This window comes from Mesocricetus auratus, unplaced genomic scaffold (genome assembly GCF_017639785.1).
Source record: "Mesocricetus auratus isolate SY011 unplaced genomic scaffold, BCM_Maur_2.0 Super-Scaffold_100024, whole genome shotgun sequence".
NCBI lineage: Eukaryota > Metazoa > Chordata > Mammalia > Rodentia > Cricetidae > Mesocricetus > Mesocricetus auratus.
This window is the reverse complement of record NW_024429205.1, coordinates 6,412,504-6,431,186: the sequence shown is the minus strand read 5'-3', so window position 1 is coordinate 6,431,186 and position 18,683 is coordinate 6,412,504. Positions and strand designations below refer to the sequence as shown.

The 18,683-nt window shown below is 40.1% G+C and overlaps 1 protein-coding gene and 1 non-coding gene across 5 annotated transcripts in view; one reads left to right on the top strand and one right to left on the bottom strand.

Moving 5' to 3' along the window:
* Positions 1–18,683, top strand: part of Adam17 (ADAM metallopeptidase domain 17) — a 43,820-nt gene that overhangs the window by 8,767 nt on the left and 16,370 nt on the right. Inside the window, exons 2-8 of one of the 4 annotated variants that reach the window (XM_005082009.4) lie at positions 2,058–2,190; positions 6,093–6,223; positions 7,441–7,529; positions 9,378–9,546; positions 11,493–11,626; positions 14,014–14,103; positions 16,538–16,651. In XM_005082009.4, the coding sequence (XP_005082066.1) occupies positions 2,058–2,190; positions 6,093–6,223; positions 7,441–7,529; positions 9,378–9,546; positions 11,493–11,626; positions 14,014–14,103; positions 16,538–16,651 (860 nt within the window). Of the gene's footprint in view, positions 1–2,057; positions 2,191–6,092; positions 6,224–7,440; positions 7,530–9,377; positions 9,547–11,472; positions 11,627–14,013; positions 14,104–16,532; positions 16,652–18,683 lie in introns of those variants that run through there. The other 3 variants (XM_040731007.1, XM_013121969.3, XM_040731008.1) reach the window with 3 other exon arrangements.
* Positions 5,853–5,959, bottom strand: LOC121133873. Its single transcript, XR_005870891.1, has one exon. It is a non-coding gene; the product is annotated as a U6 spliceosomal RNA (small nuclear RNA).

Genomic DNA, 18,683 nt, shown 5'->3' with positions numbered 1-18,683 from the left:
AGTCTGTTGAAGATGTGGAGAGGAATGGCATATGCTTTATTATAGTAGCTCTGGTTTTGAATTTCATTAGTACTTTTTTCTGAACTGGTGTTGTAATTGTTTTTTACTCTTTACTCTCTAGGCTTTTTTTGAGGGGTCCCAAATAAGTCACACACGGAGGCTTATTCTTAGTTATAAATTCCTGGCCTTATCTTGGCTTCTTCTTTGCCAGCTTTTCTTAAATTATCCTTTTTATCTTTGGCCTTGAGACTTTTATCTTTCTCTATTCCTTTTCTTTCCTTCTTACCCTGTGTCTGGCAGGGTAGATGGCTCCTGAAGTCCTCCTCTCTCTCTTGTTCCGAGATTTCTCCTCATGTTTATCCTGTCTTCCTGCTGTGATACTGGCCGTTCAGCTCTTTATTAGACCGTCAGGTGTTTAACAGGCACAGTAACACAGCCTCACAGAGTTAAACAAAAGTAGCACACCTACAAACATTATTCCCCAACATACTAAATGGAGGCAGCACATCTTTGTTTTCTTGGCTGGTGACTTGGTCTGGTAAAGGAATTGGTGTTGGTTTCCTTCTGGGCACCAGTACCTCTCCTTGTACCTACGGCATTGGTAGATGATGGCGTGTGTGTTGGGGGTGGCAGTGATGGTCTCCTTTTTTTGAGACTGAACTTGCTGACAAGCCCAGACTAGTCTAGAACTTGGCTTGGGGATTTTTGTGCAGAAGCTTTGCTTACCTGGTTTTGGTTTCTTAGGCTGTTAATACCTAACATTTGTTACTCTTAATACCTGTTCACTGATAAGGGATTGAGTTAGCTCAGTTTGACAATGAAAATGTTGGATTAGCTGCTTTTATCCTGGACGTTTTCAACATGCACACTAGAAATGTCTTTTATCTTGAAGTCTCGTTGTATATGGTACTCTTGAGAGATACCAAATTACTAGCATCTGACCACAGTCCATGCTCAGTTCCCTGGTTGTTTAAATGTCTTCCCACAGTTAGCTTGTTTGCCTTGATCCAGAGCGATTCCAACATTGTAGTTGTTTCTGTATTCTTAAATCTGGTACCTCCTTGCCTCTCCCTTCTTCCAGGGGAAACTGGGTCATTTGTTCTGCTGGAATCTAACTTCTAGGTGTGGCTGATGGTTTCCTTCATGAGTTATTTGACTTGGCAGCATCTGAACCTTTTATATCCTAAGAGTTTGAACTTAGATCTTTATTAAGCTCAGGTTTTTTTTTGTTTTTGTTTTTTTTTTTTTTGGTAAGAACGTGATTTGTTGTGCTACGCATTTGAGCACTTCAGCTTATTGTCTGCCTCAATTGACTCTAGGTTTAAGAGCTCAAAACCTAAAGTTATTTACTTTATCTTTATGTGTATGAATGTTATACCTGTATGTATGTATGCGTACCATGTGTGTGGTTTGTGCCAGTGGAGGTTAGAAAAGGGTGTCAGATTCCCTGGACCTAGATTTATCGATGGTTGTGAGCTGCCGTGTGGTGGTCTTCCTGTGCAAGAAAAAATGCTTTTAACTGCTAATCCCTCTCTTCAGCCCCTGGCAACCTTTATTGATCTGTTAAATATTTGTTTACTTTTATTCTGTGAATGTTTTACATGTATGTATGTATGTGGGTGTGTGTGTATGTATGTATGTATGTATGTATGTATGTATATATGTATGTATGTGTGTATACCATGTGCATACCTGGTACCCATGGAGGGCACAAGAGGGCCTTGGATTCTTCTCCTTGAAATTGCAATTACAGATGGTGTTGGGATTTGAACCAAGGTTCTCTGGAAGAACAGCCAGTGCTCTTCACTGCTGAACCACCCCTTCAGCTTCTATAATCCTTTAAAAAAGATACGTTTTTTAAATTGTGTCTGTGTGGCTGTATGCGTGGGTGCCCACAGAGTCCAGAAGGCAGCTTTAGATCCCATTGAGCTGGAGTCACGGGTGTTTCTGATATGTCTACTGGAATTTGAGTTTAGGTCCTCATGACCGAGTAGCAAATGTTGTTAAGTGACCGAGCTGTCGATCCAGCCTCTAATAATTTTTTACCTTTATTTCAGAGAAGCTTGATTCTTTGCTCTCAGACTACGATATCCTCTCTTTGTCTAATATCCAGCAGCACTCCGTAAGGAAAAGGGACCTACAGTCTGCAACACACTTAGAAACACTGCTAACTTTTTCAGCTTTGAAAAGGTAATTAGAATTATACACACAGTTATATTGGGACAGTGTGAGTGAGGGTGGGGCTTGTTTTGACAAAAGCAGTAAAAGGTATCTATAGAAATCTTGGGAAAAGCCGGGGGTTGGTGGCGCACACCTTTAATCCCAGCACTCGGGAGGCAGAGGCAGGCGGATCTCTGTGAGTTCGAGGCCAGCCTGGTCTACAGAGTGAGTTCCAGGACAGCCTCCAAAGCCACAGAGAAACCTTGTCTCGAAAAACCAAAAAAAAAAAAAAAAAAAAAAAAAGAAATCTTGGGAAAATACTTCTTCAAGATTTGTACTTGATGTAATTACTGTATGTGTGACTCTAACATGTTTATTGCCTATTTTAAAATATTTAAAAATTTTATCAGTATTTTAAAGGAAATGAGTATCCCAATAGTTTATAGAATCCTAACCATTTTATTATTCAAATGCTTATAATACTTGATAGTTTACATTTTTTAGTCATTGTTTGGTATGAGTGTCTTGCCTGGATGTATGTCTGTATACCATGTATGCGCTTGGTGCCTTCAGAGGTCAGAAGAGGGCATTGGACTGGAGTTACAGAGGTCTGTGAGCTATGATGTGAGTGCTGCGAATCCAACCTGGATCTTCTGGAAGAGCAGTCAGTGTTCTTAACCGCTGAGCTGTCTCTCCAGCTCCTATTTTAAAAATTTTAAATTATTTGTTTTACTGTTTTTGTGTGCTAGTGCCTCGGGTGTGTACTAGTGTCTGATCCCTTAGAGCTGGAGTGACAGGCTCTTGTGAGCCCCCAGTGTGGGTGCTGGGGTCTGAACTGACAGAAGGGCAATAGGATGGGACTGGAGAGATAGCTCTGGTTGAAAGCACTGACTGCTCTTGCAGGGTACCCAGTTCGATTCCCAGCAGCCTCATTAGTACAAATAGACACACATAAGAAAGAATATGTTAAAAAGTAGTAGGGGAATATAAATTAGCTTTTTTTTTTTAATTCACAAGATAAGTCTTTTTCACATAAAAATAAACATGCATAGTGTTGCCAATGTTTTTTAGGGCAAAACCCCCAGCTCAAGTAGCCCCAAAAGCCTAGGCTCCATCCATTTAGTACTCTAGTTAAAGAGTCAGTGGTGAAACACATACACACATCAGTAAGAAGGGGTCCGTGGACCATCAAATTCATCTTCTAGGTTCCAACATGAGGTTTACGTCTAAGCAGAGAAAACACTGGGTCATGGGGAAAGAGAGACTTACGATTAAGCAGTGCTGGTTAAGATGTGGTTCTCTGAGCCGGGCGTTGGTGGCGCACGCCTTTAATCCCAGCACTCGGGAGGCAGAGGCAGGCGGATCTCTGTGAGTTTGAGGCCAGCCTGGTCTACAGAGCGAGTTCCAGGACAACCTCCAAAGCCACAGAGAAACCCTGTCTCGAAAAACCAAAAAAAAAAAAAAAAAAAAAAAAAAAGATGTGGTTCTCTGTTATTGTGTCAGTTCTGGTCCATTGGGTGGTCCAAAGATGTCCTCTGATTTTTTTTTCTTTTTTTCTTTTTTTTTTTTTTTGGAGACAGGGTTTTTCTGTAGCTTTGGAGCTTGTCCTGGAACTTGCTCAGTAGACCAGGCTGGCCTCGAACTCACAATCACAAGTACTAGGACTAAAGGCGTGCACCACCACTGACCAGCCAGAGCCAGTCTCCCCAGTTCTGACAGTAGGTTCTTAGTGCAGAAAACCCAGAATGCAGTTCCTGGGACTTTGCTAGGAAGAACATTAGAGACACTGTTACAGCCCAGGAGAGCTTTAACTGTGAACAGGGCGTTTGTAATAGGGTGCTTTTCTTTTCCGAGTCCATCATAACCAAAGTGGAAAGAACATTAGTGATAATGAATGAGGAAAGAAGGCACAGTTTTGGATAGCAAAGGAAATGAGCCAAGGTTTTATGAAATGATGTACTGTGTCTCTCTGACCATCAAAAATATATAAGCAAAACTAAAATTACCTTGTATGTTCAAAAAGTTAAAAATACTTGTTGCTCTGGAGACAGCCCCAGTCTGGTTTCTTCCTGGCAGTTGAGAGATTTATGCAGACCCACAGGGAAGTAACATTTCATATTTTCAACACCATAGCTGACAAAATTTGTTCCTATGGTTAGATGAATAACATCTTGCTTTGCCTTGAGTATTAGTGGGCACATTGAAAGGTCTCTGTAAATATTAACAAAGTTCAGCTCACCAACCCCAGGTTTTATTTTTCATAATGATAATGCTTTAAAGTATTAAACCATATAAAGAACTGGAATGTATGTATTTTAATGTCTACACTTAGTATCTACTTCCCTAGTAGTAATTATGCATTACTGTCTTTCAAGGTGGGTTCTGTTGAGGAGGAAAAAACCATGGGCTCTTTTAAATAAACCCAGAAGCAGCGTTTTGGTAATTTTACACAGTAGTAAGAGTTTTTCCATAGGATATTGGTTTCTAGAAGCAGTGGGATACAAACCCATTGTTCAGTTTCACAGTTGCCTACCTGTGTAACCATGAGTGTGTAACTGTGGGGACCCCAGCTTTCACTTTTGGGAAGTAGAGCTAATGCGCAGACTATCTTAAGAGCAGGTAGATAAAAGTAACAGCATATAGCATTCTTTAATAGTAATGTCTGAGATAATCGAAACACCCAACTTCAGTCTTAGCTGTCCACACGTGTGTCCTTATTAGTCAGTTTTCAGGAAAGATAAATGCATAATCTTTACCCTCATTCCCCGGGAATTAGTTAATGAGTTTCTTTCTTCCTTCTTTTCTTTTTCTTTTTTCTTCCTTTTTTTTTGACTATACAGAATATGAAGGTTTATCTTTTTAAAATTACACATTTTTAAGCAGGATACACAGATGTACTTAATGTAACAGTACTTTTTTTGTTTTTTTGCCAAAAATGGATTACGTAATACTCAGAAATGCAGGTGTGTGAAGCTCAAACAGCCTTCAGAATGGAGGCAGGAAATATTTGGTGACATCACCCGAGAGCTGTGAACAGGGTTCTATCTGCATGCATGCCTGAAGGCCAGAAGAGGGCACCAGATCTCATTATGGATGGTTGTGAGCCACCATGTGGTTGCTGGGAATTGAACTCAGGACCTCTGGAAGAGCAGTCAGTGCTCTTATCCTCTGAGCCATCTCTCCAGCCCTAAAGACCATTTTAAAATGAGTTTCTGTAGTCAGGTGGGGGTGACACACTTCTTTAGTTCCCATCACTTGGGAGGTAGAGACAGGCAGAACTCTGAGTTTGAGGCCAGCCTGGTCTACAGAAAGAGTTCCAGGACAGCCAGGACAGTTACACAGAGAAACCCTGTCATGGGGAAAAAAAAAGAAAAACAATGAGTTTCTTTTGTTCTGTTATGGTTTTATAACTAAACCAGTTAGTCCATTTGTCTTTACAGGAGAAATAATGCTACATGTACCTAGTAAGTTGTTAGCTGCTGTGGGTCTGGAGAGATGCCTTGGTGGTTAAAGCACTTGCTGCCTTTGCAGGAGAATGGAGTTTCCCAGCACCCATGTTGGGTGGCTTACAACCACTTGTAACTCAAGCTTCAGGGAATCCAACACTTCCTTCTGGCCTCCCTGGGCACTCATTTGCATGTACATATGCTCACACACAGAGTAATGGAGAAAATATATTTTTTCCTGAGGAAAAAAATATGGAATTCCTCACAAATTTGCATATCATCCTTGTGCAGGGGTTATGCTAATCCTCTCTGTATCTTTCTAATGTTGGTGTATATGCTGCTGAAGTGAGCACATGTTATAAATCCTGAAAAAGAATATTATTATAACTTGGGTAGAGATGTATTCATCTCCTCTCTTCTAGATCAGAGGGAAATGGAAATTAGCCTCTGTTTTATGTCTAAAGTGTGAATGCACTCTCTCTTCAGGCATTTTAAATTATACCTGACATCAAGTACTGAGCGCTTTTCACAAAACTTGAGAGTCGTGGTGGTGGACGGGAAAGAAGAGAGCGAGTACAGCGTGAAATGGCAGGACTTCTTCAGCGGGCATGTGGTTGGTGAGTATGGGCTGGCCTTGTGCCCTGCGTGCTCCTGGGCTGTTGTGCCTTGTGCTCATCACTCTCATCAGCGATGGGATTCCTGACAGACGAAAGGGAAGGGCTTACCTCAGCGCATGGTTTGCAAGGTTTTGGTTCACGATGCTCTGATCTGAGGTGAGACAGGCCATCATGGTAGCAGAAGCCTGTGGTGAAGAGGCAGCTCACGTCCTTCAAAGGCGTCCCCATGACTGACGTTTCCCAAGTAGAATCCACCTCCTCATTAGTCATTCAGTTACCAGTTAGTCACCCGTGGACCAATCCCTTGATGAAGTTAGACTCACCTTTCAAAAATCTAACTGCCAACTCAGCTTTGAACACACAGATCTTTAGGGGCATTTTTAGATTTAAACTGTCATCAGTCTCCATCCAGCTTTAGCTTACTTACAAAGTCTCTGTCTCTGTCTCTTTCTCTCTCTCTCTCTCTCTCTCTCTCTCTCTCTCTCTCTCTCTCTCTCTCTCTCTCTCTCTCTCTCTCTCTCTCTCTCTCATATGGATGGGTAAGGAAAGAGGTGTGATAGCCTTTTTTTTTTTTGAGCTATGTATGTTTGGAAGTAGAAACATTCTGTCTAATAGGAGGGCATACATATTTAACATGTCTTTTAGCGAGCTTCCCTCCTTCCCTCCCTCCCTCTTAATGTAGCCCATGCACACTTCATTCCATCCCTCATCAGCCTCCAGATAGTGTGAAGCACCCAACCGAAACCTGCTTGGTTTGCTTTTTACTTTTCTATTTAGGGTCATCGGGCTTGATAGAAAATCCTGACCCATTTTGCTGGTCCTGATACAAGTATTTTTTTGTTTTTGTTTGTTTGTTTTGTTTGTTTTTTAGAGACAGGGTTTCTCTGTGGCTTTGGAGGTTGTCCTGGAACTAGCTCTTGTAGACCAAGCTGGCCTCGAACTCACAGAGATCCACCTACCTCTGTCTTCCAAGTGCTGGGATTAAAGGCATACGCCACCAATGCCCGGCGTATTTTTTTGTTTTTGTTTGTTTGTTTTTTAGAGACAGGGTTTCTCTGAGTAGCCCTGCCTATCCTAGAACTCACTTTGTAGACCAGGCTGGCCTCTAAAGCTTCCCTCTGCCTCTCAAGTGCTGGGACTAAAGGTGTGTGCCATCGCTGCGTGACTCTAATACACATAGTTTTGATAATAAAAATACCTTCTTTTTTCCCCCCAAGGTGAACCTGACTCTAGGGTTCTAGCCCACATAGGAGATGATGATATTACAGTAAGAATCAACACAGATGGGGCAGAGTATAACATAGAGGTAAGTCTGTATATATTTAAGAGGGAGGGTTGTATTTGGGGATAGGGGTTTGAGAGAGGGTCTCTTGTAGTCCATGATGGCCTCTAACTGGCTATGTAACTGAGGTTGGCCTTGAACTCCTGATCCTTCTGCCTCTGTTCCTGCCTTCTTTCCTTCCATTGAAGTTGTCTCTCTTTCAGTAGCTTGTCTCTGATTTCTAAGGAGATTTTTGGTTGTTTTACAATGTTAAAGCTATTAGGTAAGGTAGGTCACATCTATAACCCCACGTGGGAGGCGAAGGTTACCATGAGTTTTCTGTTTAGCACTTGGGACAGCAGGGGCAGGGTGAATCACTGTATGCTCAAGGCCAGCCTGGGCTACATAGTGAGCTGTGAGCCAGTTTGAACTACATAGGGAGACCCAGGGTGCTTTAAGAAACTTAAATAAAAATCCAAAATGCTGTAGTTGTGCTGCTGCATTGCTTGCGGTGCTCGGCATAGAGCCCAGGACCTCTTCATCCTGGTTGATATGCATACTTAGACAACACGTTTCGGGAATATTTTTCTAGTGCTTTTTCTGTGTGCATATGCATACTAAGTGTGGCTGTCCAGATTGTTTTTCCTGTGCAAAACTGGGTTTAGAAAATAGTTTGTTGGGGGGGGGGGCACAAAAAAAAAAAGAAAATAGTTTGTCATCAAACTTTTTTTCACTTAACAATATAATTATTCATATCTTCTCAGGTTAATATAGATCTAAATGAAGTGTTTCCCAGTCCTCTGCTTTAATTTCTTGAAGTGGAATGTTCTAGAATGAACAGCTGTGAACACACTTTTGGGTGTATATGTTTAACTGGAGTGGTCTAGGTGACCAGTCTGAGGTTTTCATTGTTGTGTTGTTTCCTTTGTTTCTGAGATTGAGTCCTCCTGTGTTAGGGCCTTAGCATTCTCAGCAGTATGTATAGGGTTCATTTCTCTACAGTCTCACCAGCATGTCTGATGATAGCCATGCTGGTGTCTTTACGCATTCATTTTCTTACACATCTGTGTTTAAAATTCTTTTTACATTCTTCACAGCTGAGATCAGTGTATTTGCAGAAAATTGGTTTTGTAACAATGGAAGCAGCCCTGCTGACTTGAGTGAGTTGTGTTGACTGTGGTGGAGCCATGCTATCATGCAGTCATTTAGATCTCGTGCTGAGGTTGAAATTGCACATTAAAATGAATAAAAAAAAAAGTCTGCTTTTCCTGAAACTGATAGCAGGGTCAAGCACATTGTTAAGTATCCAGTCATAGCCTGGCATTGGTGGCGCACGCCTTTAATCCCAGCACTTGGGAGGCAGAGGCAGGCGGATCTCTGTGAGTTCGAGGCCAGCCTGGTCTACCAAGTGAGTTCCAGGACAGGCTCCAAGACAATATAGAGGAACCCTGTCTCGAAAAACCAAAAAAAAAAAAAAAAAAAAAAAAAAAAAAGTATCCAGTCGTTTCTTATAAGAAGGCTTTTGCTCTGTGTAAAACCTATCATGATAAAAAGACATTGCATGTCTGAATGTTAAAGGTACCGCATGCATAGGTGTGTTGCTTCACATCACTGCAGCGTGACTACCTGTAATAATGCTGGAGTTAGGGTAGGAATTGCAAAATTATTTAAAATGGAATTATTTATGGAAAAGGATAAGACATTTTTCTTCTTTGCAAGCTTGTATAGAAATATGCATAAAATAGTAAATAATTGAATTTATTTATGGCATAGAAACTATAAGTTAAAGCAAGCAATTCTCTAAGAAATAGTATTGCCCAAGAAAAAAAGAGTGTTGTGAGAATTTTATTTACTGTTTTTTTCCTATTTCATCATACATGTTTTCTTTTTTAGCCGCTTTGGAGGTTTGTCAATGATACTAAAGATAAAAGAATGTTAGTTTATAAGTCTGAAGATATCAAGGATGTTTCACGTTTGCAATCTCCAAAAGTATGTGGCTATTTAAAAGCGGATAGTGAAGAGTTGCTTCCAGAAGGGCTCATAGACAGACAGCCATCTGAAGGTAAGACTTAAAATATACTTCAGGGGGCTGGAGAGATAGCTCAGCAGTTAAGAGCACTGACTGTTCTTCCAGAGGTCCTGAGTTCAATTCCCGGCAGCCACATGGTGGCTCACAACCATCTTGAATGAGATCTGGTGCCCTCCGCTGGCGTGCAGGCAGAAGACTGTATACACAATAAATAAATAAAATATTAAAAAAAATACATTTCAGACATGACAAAAGCACATCACAGAGGTTTCCAATTTGTTAATTGATAAAAATAGAATGTTATTAAGTAACTCTAGTATTTGGAAATATAGTTTTGTTATAGAAACTTTTAATTTTTTTTCTGTTGTGTAATGGTTAAACAGTAGAAAAAAATAGGCGAAGCAATAATTGTCTTAAAAGACTGAGGAAAGAGACAGTGAAATGATTTAAGGGAAGTTCTTGTAAACCTTCAGAAATATGAAAATACTATTTTTGAAAAGTAGTCTTTAAGCCAGCATGGTGGTGCACGCCTTTAATCCCAGCACTCGGGAGGCAGAGGCAGGTGGATCTCTGTGTGTTCGAGACCAGCCTGGTCTACAAGAGCTAGTTTCAGGACAGTCTCCAAAGCCACAGAGAAACCTTATCTCAAAAAACAAAACAAAACAAAAAAGTAGTCTTTAGCACTTGTAAGAGATTAATTGGGTGGGAAGAGAGCTTTATGGTGTTTGAAATACACAAAAGCTATCAATTTGGGGTCATTTAAAACAAAAAAAAAACTGTTTTGGGGGCTATTCTTTGATATTCATTTTGTTATTTTTTTTTTTTGAGACAGTATTTTTCTGTGCAATCCTGACTGTCCTGGAATTCCTCCTGTAGACCAGACTGGCCTTGAATTCACAGAGACCCACCTGTCTCTATCTCCTAAGTGCTGGGATTAAACCACCACCTGATAAATAATTCTTACACTATTAAATTATTTGATAAGAAACGTTTTGTTAGCAAAGACTAACCTTTTGTACTTTCTATTATAAAGATGTATTTGTGGTTATGTATGTACACAATTTCATTGAAAAAGATGTACTGGTGATTTTGCTTCTATTCACTTTAGTGAGGCTCCCAGACGGACAAGTATCATTGTCTTAGTGTGCTTTCTATTGCTGTGATAAACACCATGACCAAAAGCAACTATTGGAGGAAAGATTTTATTTTATTTTATAGCTTACAGTCCATTATAAAGAGAAGTCAGGGTAGGAACTTAAGGCAGAAACTGAAGCAGAGATCATGGGGAATTGCTGATAATTTGGTTAACATCTTATGGCTCCCTGGGCTTGTTTGTTTGCTTGTTTTTCAAGGCAGGGTTTTTTCTCTGTGTAGCCCTGGCTGTCCTGGAATTTGTAAAGCAGGCTAGCCTTGAATTTAGGGATCTTCCTGCCTCTGTCACCAGAGAGTTCTGGGATTAAGGGTTTGCACTACTAAAACAGGCTTAGCTTTGTTTTTTTTTTTTTTTTTAAATAATCCACAACCACGTGCCTTGGGGTGATACCATAAGTAGCAATTTTCCGTGGTCTCTGCTTCAGTTCCTACCTGGAACTGATCTTGAACTCACTATATACCCAAGGATGACCTTCAACTCTATGATCCTCCTGCTTCCACCTCCCAAGTACCAAGATAATAGTTATGTACTGTCATATTTGTCCTTAATGGTATCTTGAATAATAATAAGGTAACCATACATTAAAACTTGAGCCTCCTTCGTTGAAGGTCATTCTTGCCTACATAGTGAGTTCAAGATCTGTCAAGGCTGTTGTGAGAGATCCTGTTTCCACTCTTTCCCCTGGAAAAGAAAAAGATACCTTTAATGATATTAATTAAACTTAAGTAATGTTTATTTCAGAAACATGTTAGAACTAAGTGTTATTATAAAAACCCTCCTTGTTTTGATGAATTTTAATTTAATAGTGCATACAAATTCATATTAGAGTTTGTTCATCGAGTGAAGAGACGAGCTGAACCTAACCCCTTGAAGAATACTTGTAAATTACTGGTGGTAGCAGATCATCGATTTTATAAATACATGGGCCGAGGAGAAGAGAGCACCACCACCAATTACTTAGTAAGTATTGGATGATACTGGGTGACTGAGGATCTTACATTTCTATATAGAAACTATACTTTCAACATTTTGAGAGTGCATTTTGCTCTAAAATTACTATTTTTTGAACATTAGACTTCTACAGACTAATTAGGGGAACATTTATACAAGTGAGCTCTTTACAAATGTTAGAATGGGGGCTGGAGAGATGGCTCAGGTTAAGAGCACTGACTGCTTTTACAGAGGTCCTGATTTCAATTCCCAGCAACCACATGGTGGCTCACAACCATCCATAATGAGATCTGATGCCCTCTTCTGGCATGCAGAGATACATGCAGGCAGAACACTGTATACATAATAGATAAATATATAAAAAAAAAAACCCAAATGTTAGTATAGCATGTATAGGTTTATGCTTCAGAGTAAAAAATAGGTATGTGTATGAACTTGTGTGCATTTTCTGCTTGTGTCTGTATTCCACAGAGGTTTTGTCATTGTCACGTTAAGGAGATAGGGTAGTATATGAAATAAGTGAGGCACTCATAGCCATGGTTAACCCTAGAATAGTATATGAGACTCATAGCCATGGTTAACCCTAGGATGGAATATGAGACACTCATAGCCATGGTTAACCCTAGGATAGTATATGAGACTCATAGCCATGGTTAACCCTAGGATAGTGTATGAGACACTCATAGCCATGGTTAACCCTAGGATAGTATATGAAATAAGTGAGGCACTCATAGCCATGGTTAACCCTAGGATAGTATATGAGACTCATAGCCATGGTTAACCCTAGGATGGAATATGAGACACTCATAGCCATGGTTAACCCTAGGATGGAATATGAAATAAGTGAGACACTCATAGCCATGGTTAACCCTAGGGCAGAGATAGGAAGGAAAGATTAAAGAGATGTTCATACTTGATTATTTTTTTCTTTCAGTCCTGGGGATCAAACCCAGGGCCTTGTGCCTGCTAAGCAAGGGCCTGTCCTTGCACTAAGCTATACCCCAGCCTGATATGGAACTTCTAGCATTAGCTACTACGTTTTTAAAGTCAAGCAAATGACTTTTTCCAGGATTCTTTTTTCTCAGCATGACCCCATTCATCTTTGATGACTTGGCACTGATTAAAATGTTGTCATTGAGGGAGTAAGAGAGAATGCAACTGTTCATGAACCAGCAGCCCATGCTAAAGACTGTTTCCTCATTGCCCTCTTTCCCACTGTCTCCCTTCCATTCCAGTCCTCCCTCAGCCTCCTCTCCTTCTCTTCTGTCACATGTATGAATCTGTTAGGAAAAGAGTGGGATCTGTTGTAGGGGAATAGCGGGAACCATTGTGATTCTTGTTCCTAGCAAGAATTAATTCTCCTCTGGGTTTGTATGAAAGGACTCCTTGTATTTTACTTCTTCGTATTGTATACCATGAATATGAGAGAATGCTGTGAGGTCCACTTTTTTTTTTTTTGAGACAGGGTTTCTCTGTGTAGCCCTGACTTTCCTGGAACTCTATCTGTAGACCAGGCTGACATCAAACTCACAGTGATCCATCTGCCTCTGCCTCCCAAGTGCTGGGATTAAAGGCGTGCGCCACCAGCACCACCATTGCCCAGTGTAAGGTCAACTTTTTCAAAGTGCATTTCTCATCAATACTTAAACAACAATTTCTGCATAACTGGAAGAAACCAGTTAACCCATTTTTGAACAAATAAGCACTCCTCTTTGTTGTTCTTTTCTTTTTCTTTCTTTCTTTCTTTCTTTTTTTTTTTTTTTTTTTTTTTTTTTCCGAGCTGGGGTTTCTCTGCTTTGGAGATTGTCCTGGAATTCTCTCTGTACACCAGGCTGGTGTTGAACTCACAGACATCTGCCTGCCTCTTCTTCCTGAGTTCTGGGATTAGAGGTGTGAGCCACCAACGCCCAGCTTGTTCTTTCTGATGTAGTGATTATGCTCTGCCTCTATCATGTGCACATAAGCAAGTGCGTGTATGCAAACATATGTGTCCTTTCACACAGAAAACATGCATACACATACATGTATTCTCTCCCATCAGAAAAAACATGGGGGGGAGCAGTATCACCATTTTACCTGTTCTAGGGCCACATTTAAGGCAATCTTGACACAGTAAAGACTGGCAGCTTCTTAGATTTTCTGATAAATCAGAGTTGACGTTTCTCTTTCATAGTTGACTGGAGGAGCAGTATTTAAAAAGCCCAAGGTATAACATTCTTGTAGCAGTGTTTCAAGTTTGGCTCTAGGGTACCTTCTTCGATAGACCCATTAGTAATAAAGGTTAGTTTCTTGATGCAGGTCTTGCATTTCCTTCCATTGGATGCATATTCCATTAGGTTTTGTTATATTGCCATGTGTGGTAGCATTCTACATAACTTCATGCTTTACATCCACAGATAGAGCTAATTGACCGAGTTGATGACATATACCGAAACACTTCGTGGGACAATGCAGGATTTAAAGGTTATGGAGTACAGATAGAACAGGTATTTATCAATAGTAGACCTTGTGTTGATCCATGAGGATCTATATAACATTTTTATTTTTTTCCAAAATCCTAAACCTACCTTAACATGAATCATAAATATTTTCATTTGTGATTTTTTTTAAAAAAATCATAAATTGTGTTGTGTTTTTGGCATGCAATCCTAGATGGTAAAGTTTCTGTCCTGAGGGTTATTTTAGGAATGAAACCTTAATGCTAGTTTAGAATTTAGATCTAATAGATATGTTTAGCTTAGGATGTAAGTAGATTATAACTTACTTATCATCCTCTTATATATATATGTTGTATATGTTTGAGTTTGTATCAAATTTAAATCTTCTATTTAGACTAAAAGGGGAATTGTAGGGGGTGTTCACCCTAAGGGCGGGGATAAGGAAATTTAGGATAAAAGGAAGTGAAAGAGAAATTAATCTTCTTCTCGTCTCATCGTCTGGAAGCTCACCACGCTTTCGGTCCTCATCTTGTATGTGAATAAATATATTATATTCCATATTGCGTTGATCACCTTCATCAGATTAGTATCTTCTCATTTGTTAATTATAGCTCTTTCATTTCCTATAGTGTTTACTTTTTCCTCTGATTATGCTTCAGTCTTTAGACTTCTAGTAAAAATTGACCTCGGTGGTTCAGAAATTGAGTATTGCTTTGGAAAAATACATATTTTGATATAATTATGAATAATGTTTCCAGGTTCTTTGTATTAAACCATAAAGTCTTACAGGTTATATTGTGTACAATTGAGAGATTAAAAATCAAAAAAAGTCAAACATCTGGGCGTTGGTGGTGTACACCTTTAATCCCAGCACTCAGGAGGCAGAGGCAGGTGGATCTTTGTGAGTTCAAGGCCAGCCTGGTCTACAAAGCTAATTCCAAGATAGCCGGGGGTTGCACAGAAACCTTATCTTGAAAAGCAAAATACAAGGCAAACTACTAAAGAAAAAGAATCACTTACCTTGACATGGTGGTGCATGCCTATAATTCTAGTTCTTGTCAGGCAAAGTCAGCTTGGTCTAAATACTGAGTTCTAGGTCAGTCAGGGCGTATTTTCCCGGAGATGACATGCATGTGTGTTATACGTGTACAGGTAAGTCTGTATTTAACACACTGGCAATATACTGTGTACTCTTGGCCCTCTTTGGCTTTTTATTTTACATCATGTTGGATAGAATTCCCTATTGAAAAAAAAAAAGAATTCCCTATTGATAATGTAAAGTAGACTTATTGGTATTAAAATCGGTATAGTATGTTTAGCTATAAAAACTATAAGAAAACTTACAAAAAGAGCTATAAAAAAACTAAGCAGGATTTTAGAGATTAGTAAATTATTCCTTTTTGCCTTAGGAACCTGGAAACAATTGAGGAATAATAGCAATATAGGAAACAGAAATGCCAACTTCTTTAATCCATTCTAGGTGAGCTGGAGGATGTAATTTAGGTGTGTAGCCATGTCTTCCCGTTGATTCTTATCAGAACTGACCTTGACCTTCCCTAGGAAGGTCGGTGTAGACAGAAGGGAGGCCAGAGACGGCTGAGCCCAGCACGGCTTCCATCCTTGTCCGCAAGTCTCTGATCAGAACCTTTCCTTTCTTCTTAGTGGGTTTAATAGGAATTTCTCTGAAACATGCAAAGAGGAGCTCTCTGCTACACTTACGGTACAGAAGTGATGTACAGAAGGATCCCAATCCTTCATTTTTGAGTTATTGACTATAACTGTAATAAATATCTTAGGTTCATGTAGGCTTAGTTCTCACTTTTTTCAAATATATGTGAAATTTTAGTATTTATAACTTTATACATAATTCTTTGACTTGTTTTTTCTACACCATAAACTTCAGTTTGTTTTCGACCTTGAATATTTGAGCTAAAGAATTAAGGGTTATAAGACATTTTTTAATAGGAGTAGATGAGTTGTTTGTGTGTGCGCACTAGAGTATATGTGTGTATGTATGTGAGTGCATGTGTATGGTTTTGTGTTTAGATTTTGAGCTAGGCTTTGGCTATGTAACCCAGATTACCCTATTCTGAGTCACATAGATGCTGATTTTTTTTTTTAATGAAAACTTTTTTATTTAAAGATATGGAAGGTTGTGAACTTGCATGTGGGTACTGGGGATCAAATTTTACGTGCCCTGAGTAAGAACAAGGGCACTTAGCTGCTGAGGTATCGGCAGGTTTGGTTTTGGTTTTGGTTTTTTTGAGAAAGGGTCTCTCCAAACAGCGCTGGCTGTCTTGGAACACACTATGTATACTGGGCTAGCTCAGAGATCTGTCTGCCATTGCCTTTGAAGTCCTGGGACTAAAGGTGTGCACCATAATGCCTGGCAAAGTGCTCTTGTTTTGCAGTGATGAAATAATGAAGTAAAAGTCTTAGGATGCTTTGGAATTGTTCTAAGTATGTTCTCTCTTAAGTATAGATTCGAATTCTCAAGTCGCCACAAGAGGTAAAGCCTGGTGAAAAACACTTCAATATGGCAAAAAGTTACCCAGACGAAGAAAAAGATGCTTGGGATGTGAAGTTGTTGCTAGAGGTAGGTCATGCTCCCTCTGCACAGTTTTCAGCTTCTAGTGGGTGGCTGCGTCTGTACTAGTGAAGGAGTGTGGTAGAAACCGTAGCGTCTTTGAGCATCTAATTCAGCAGAGTGGTTCCTCTCTGGAAAATAACGTGAATGGTCAGTGTGTAGGCTTTCACTGCTTTGTGCCTCCTGACTCTGAAACTTGCCCACAAGTCTTGTAGGACAGTATTTAACAAAGACGCTGTGAATATGTATTGACCAGTACAAGCATAACTTGAGATCTGTAGACATTTAAACATTTTATCTTCATTCTGGTAATAAGTTTGAAAAGTGTTAGCACCCTGTGTGCATTCTTATCTTCGTGTACTGCAGCATAACTCCAGCGTCTGGCTGTGCGTATCACTTCTTTATTATAAATTGCCTTTCTATACTGGATGTATGCTGCTGTAACGAATGCTACAAATTTAACAGCTTGGAACATTTGTGTGGTTGTTTTTGAATCTCGTGGTCTCAGTGTATTGGTTCAGAGAGTGGGCTAATATGGATTTTTTGCTTATGTACCCCACAAGACCAAAATGAAGTTTCAATCTTGAATGGAATTAAAGGCTTGTATCATTTCCCCCCCAGATTATGACCCATTATGTGCTGTGTCTGTATACTACTGGTTTATGTAAATTGATCTGCCAGCCACCTTGAGGGAGATTGAGACAGTATCTTTTTGTTTTCTTTTGTTTTTCTCAGACAGGGTTTCTCTGTGTAGCCCTGGCTGACCTAGAACTCGCTCTGTAGACCAGGCTGGTCTGCAACTCAGAGATCCACTGCATCTGCCTCCCGAGTGCTGGGATCAAAGGTGCTCATATTACTGCTTTTGGGATAAGTCTCAGCAAATGTGATTCAGCTCCACTCCTGCTAGCAGAGTGCCTGGGAGGCCTAAGCCACTGGCATTTATTTTCTCCTAGTTCTGGAAAGCAGCAGTACAAACTAGAGGTATCGACAGGTTTGGTTTCTGCTTAGACCTCTCTTCATGATGGAGCATATTGATGTCTCCCTCTGTGTATGTCTGTGTTCTTATCTCCTCATGAAAACATATGTGAGTAATGCTGGAAATGCAGTTCCCGTATGGCTAGCATTCTTGTGGCCCTGGATTAGTTCCCAGCGTTGCAAAGCAACAACTGAACAGATCTTCCTCCAAAGTCACTTTGTAAGGAGACCTGTCATCTAATTAGGGCCTGTGAATATGTCCTCACTGGACCTCCCTTCCTTCTGTAAAGGCTCTGTCTCCAAATACAGCTGTGTTCCGAGTTGGTCAGGACTAGAACATCAATATATGAGCTTGTGGTGAACACAGTTAGGCCCACTCATCAGGTATAGATGTCTTGAGCTAGTCATAGTGGTAAGGCTGAGCAGTCAGACTACCTGATTGTTGAGACAGCTGACCCACCACACTGCTTCCTGTGTGCCCAAACATATTTACCTTCCTTTTTTTTACCCTCAGCCCCCAGAGAAGTCCTGGAGCCTCAGTCCTCAGTCACTCTGTTGCCAAAGGACTGTGCCTCTGCCTCTCAAGGGCTGGCATTAAACATTTCTAAAAGTTATGATTTTTGTTTAAACTTCAAGTGTTTAGATTGTTAGGGTAGAAAAATAAGAGACTGAAGTAAGGCCATGGGGTGTGGAGCAGGGTAGAGGTTGGGGAATTAATCTGCAGTGTCCTTTAAAATGACTTTTAATCTTTGGTTTAGTACCATATGACTAAGTATGTCTGCTTTTCCATAAACTTACATTTGTAGATTTTTAAAATAATTTTTTATAGTTATAATTTATAAAGTTCAAACAAAAATCTTTCCCAGCCCAAATAATTAAAAATAAAATAATCCCTCCACAATGTGTTAAGCTCTTGAGATACTTTGACCTGGTGTAGCGTGGGGATGCAGGCTCTGGGACTGGGCTGCTCCGATCTGACTAGGTCTCTGGGGAGGAACCGTGAATTCAGAGTGGATGAAAAGCTGCCTGAGTGCTTGCTGCCTACACCCCATGACCTGTGCTTCCT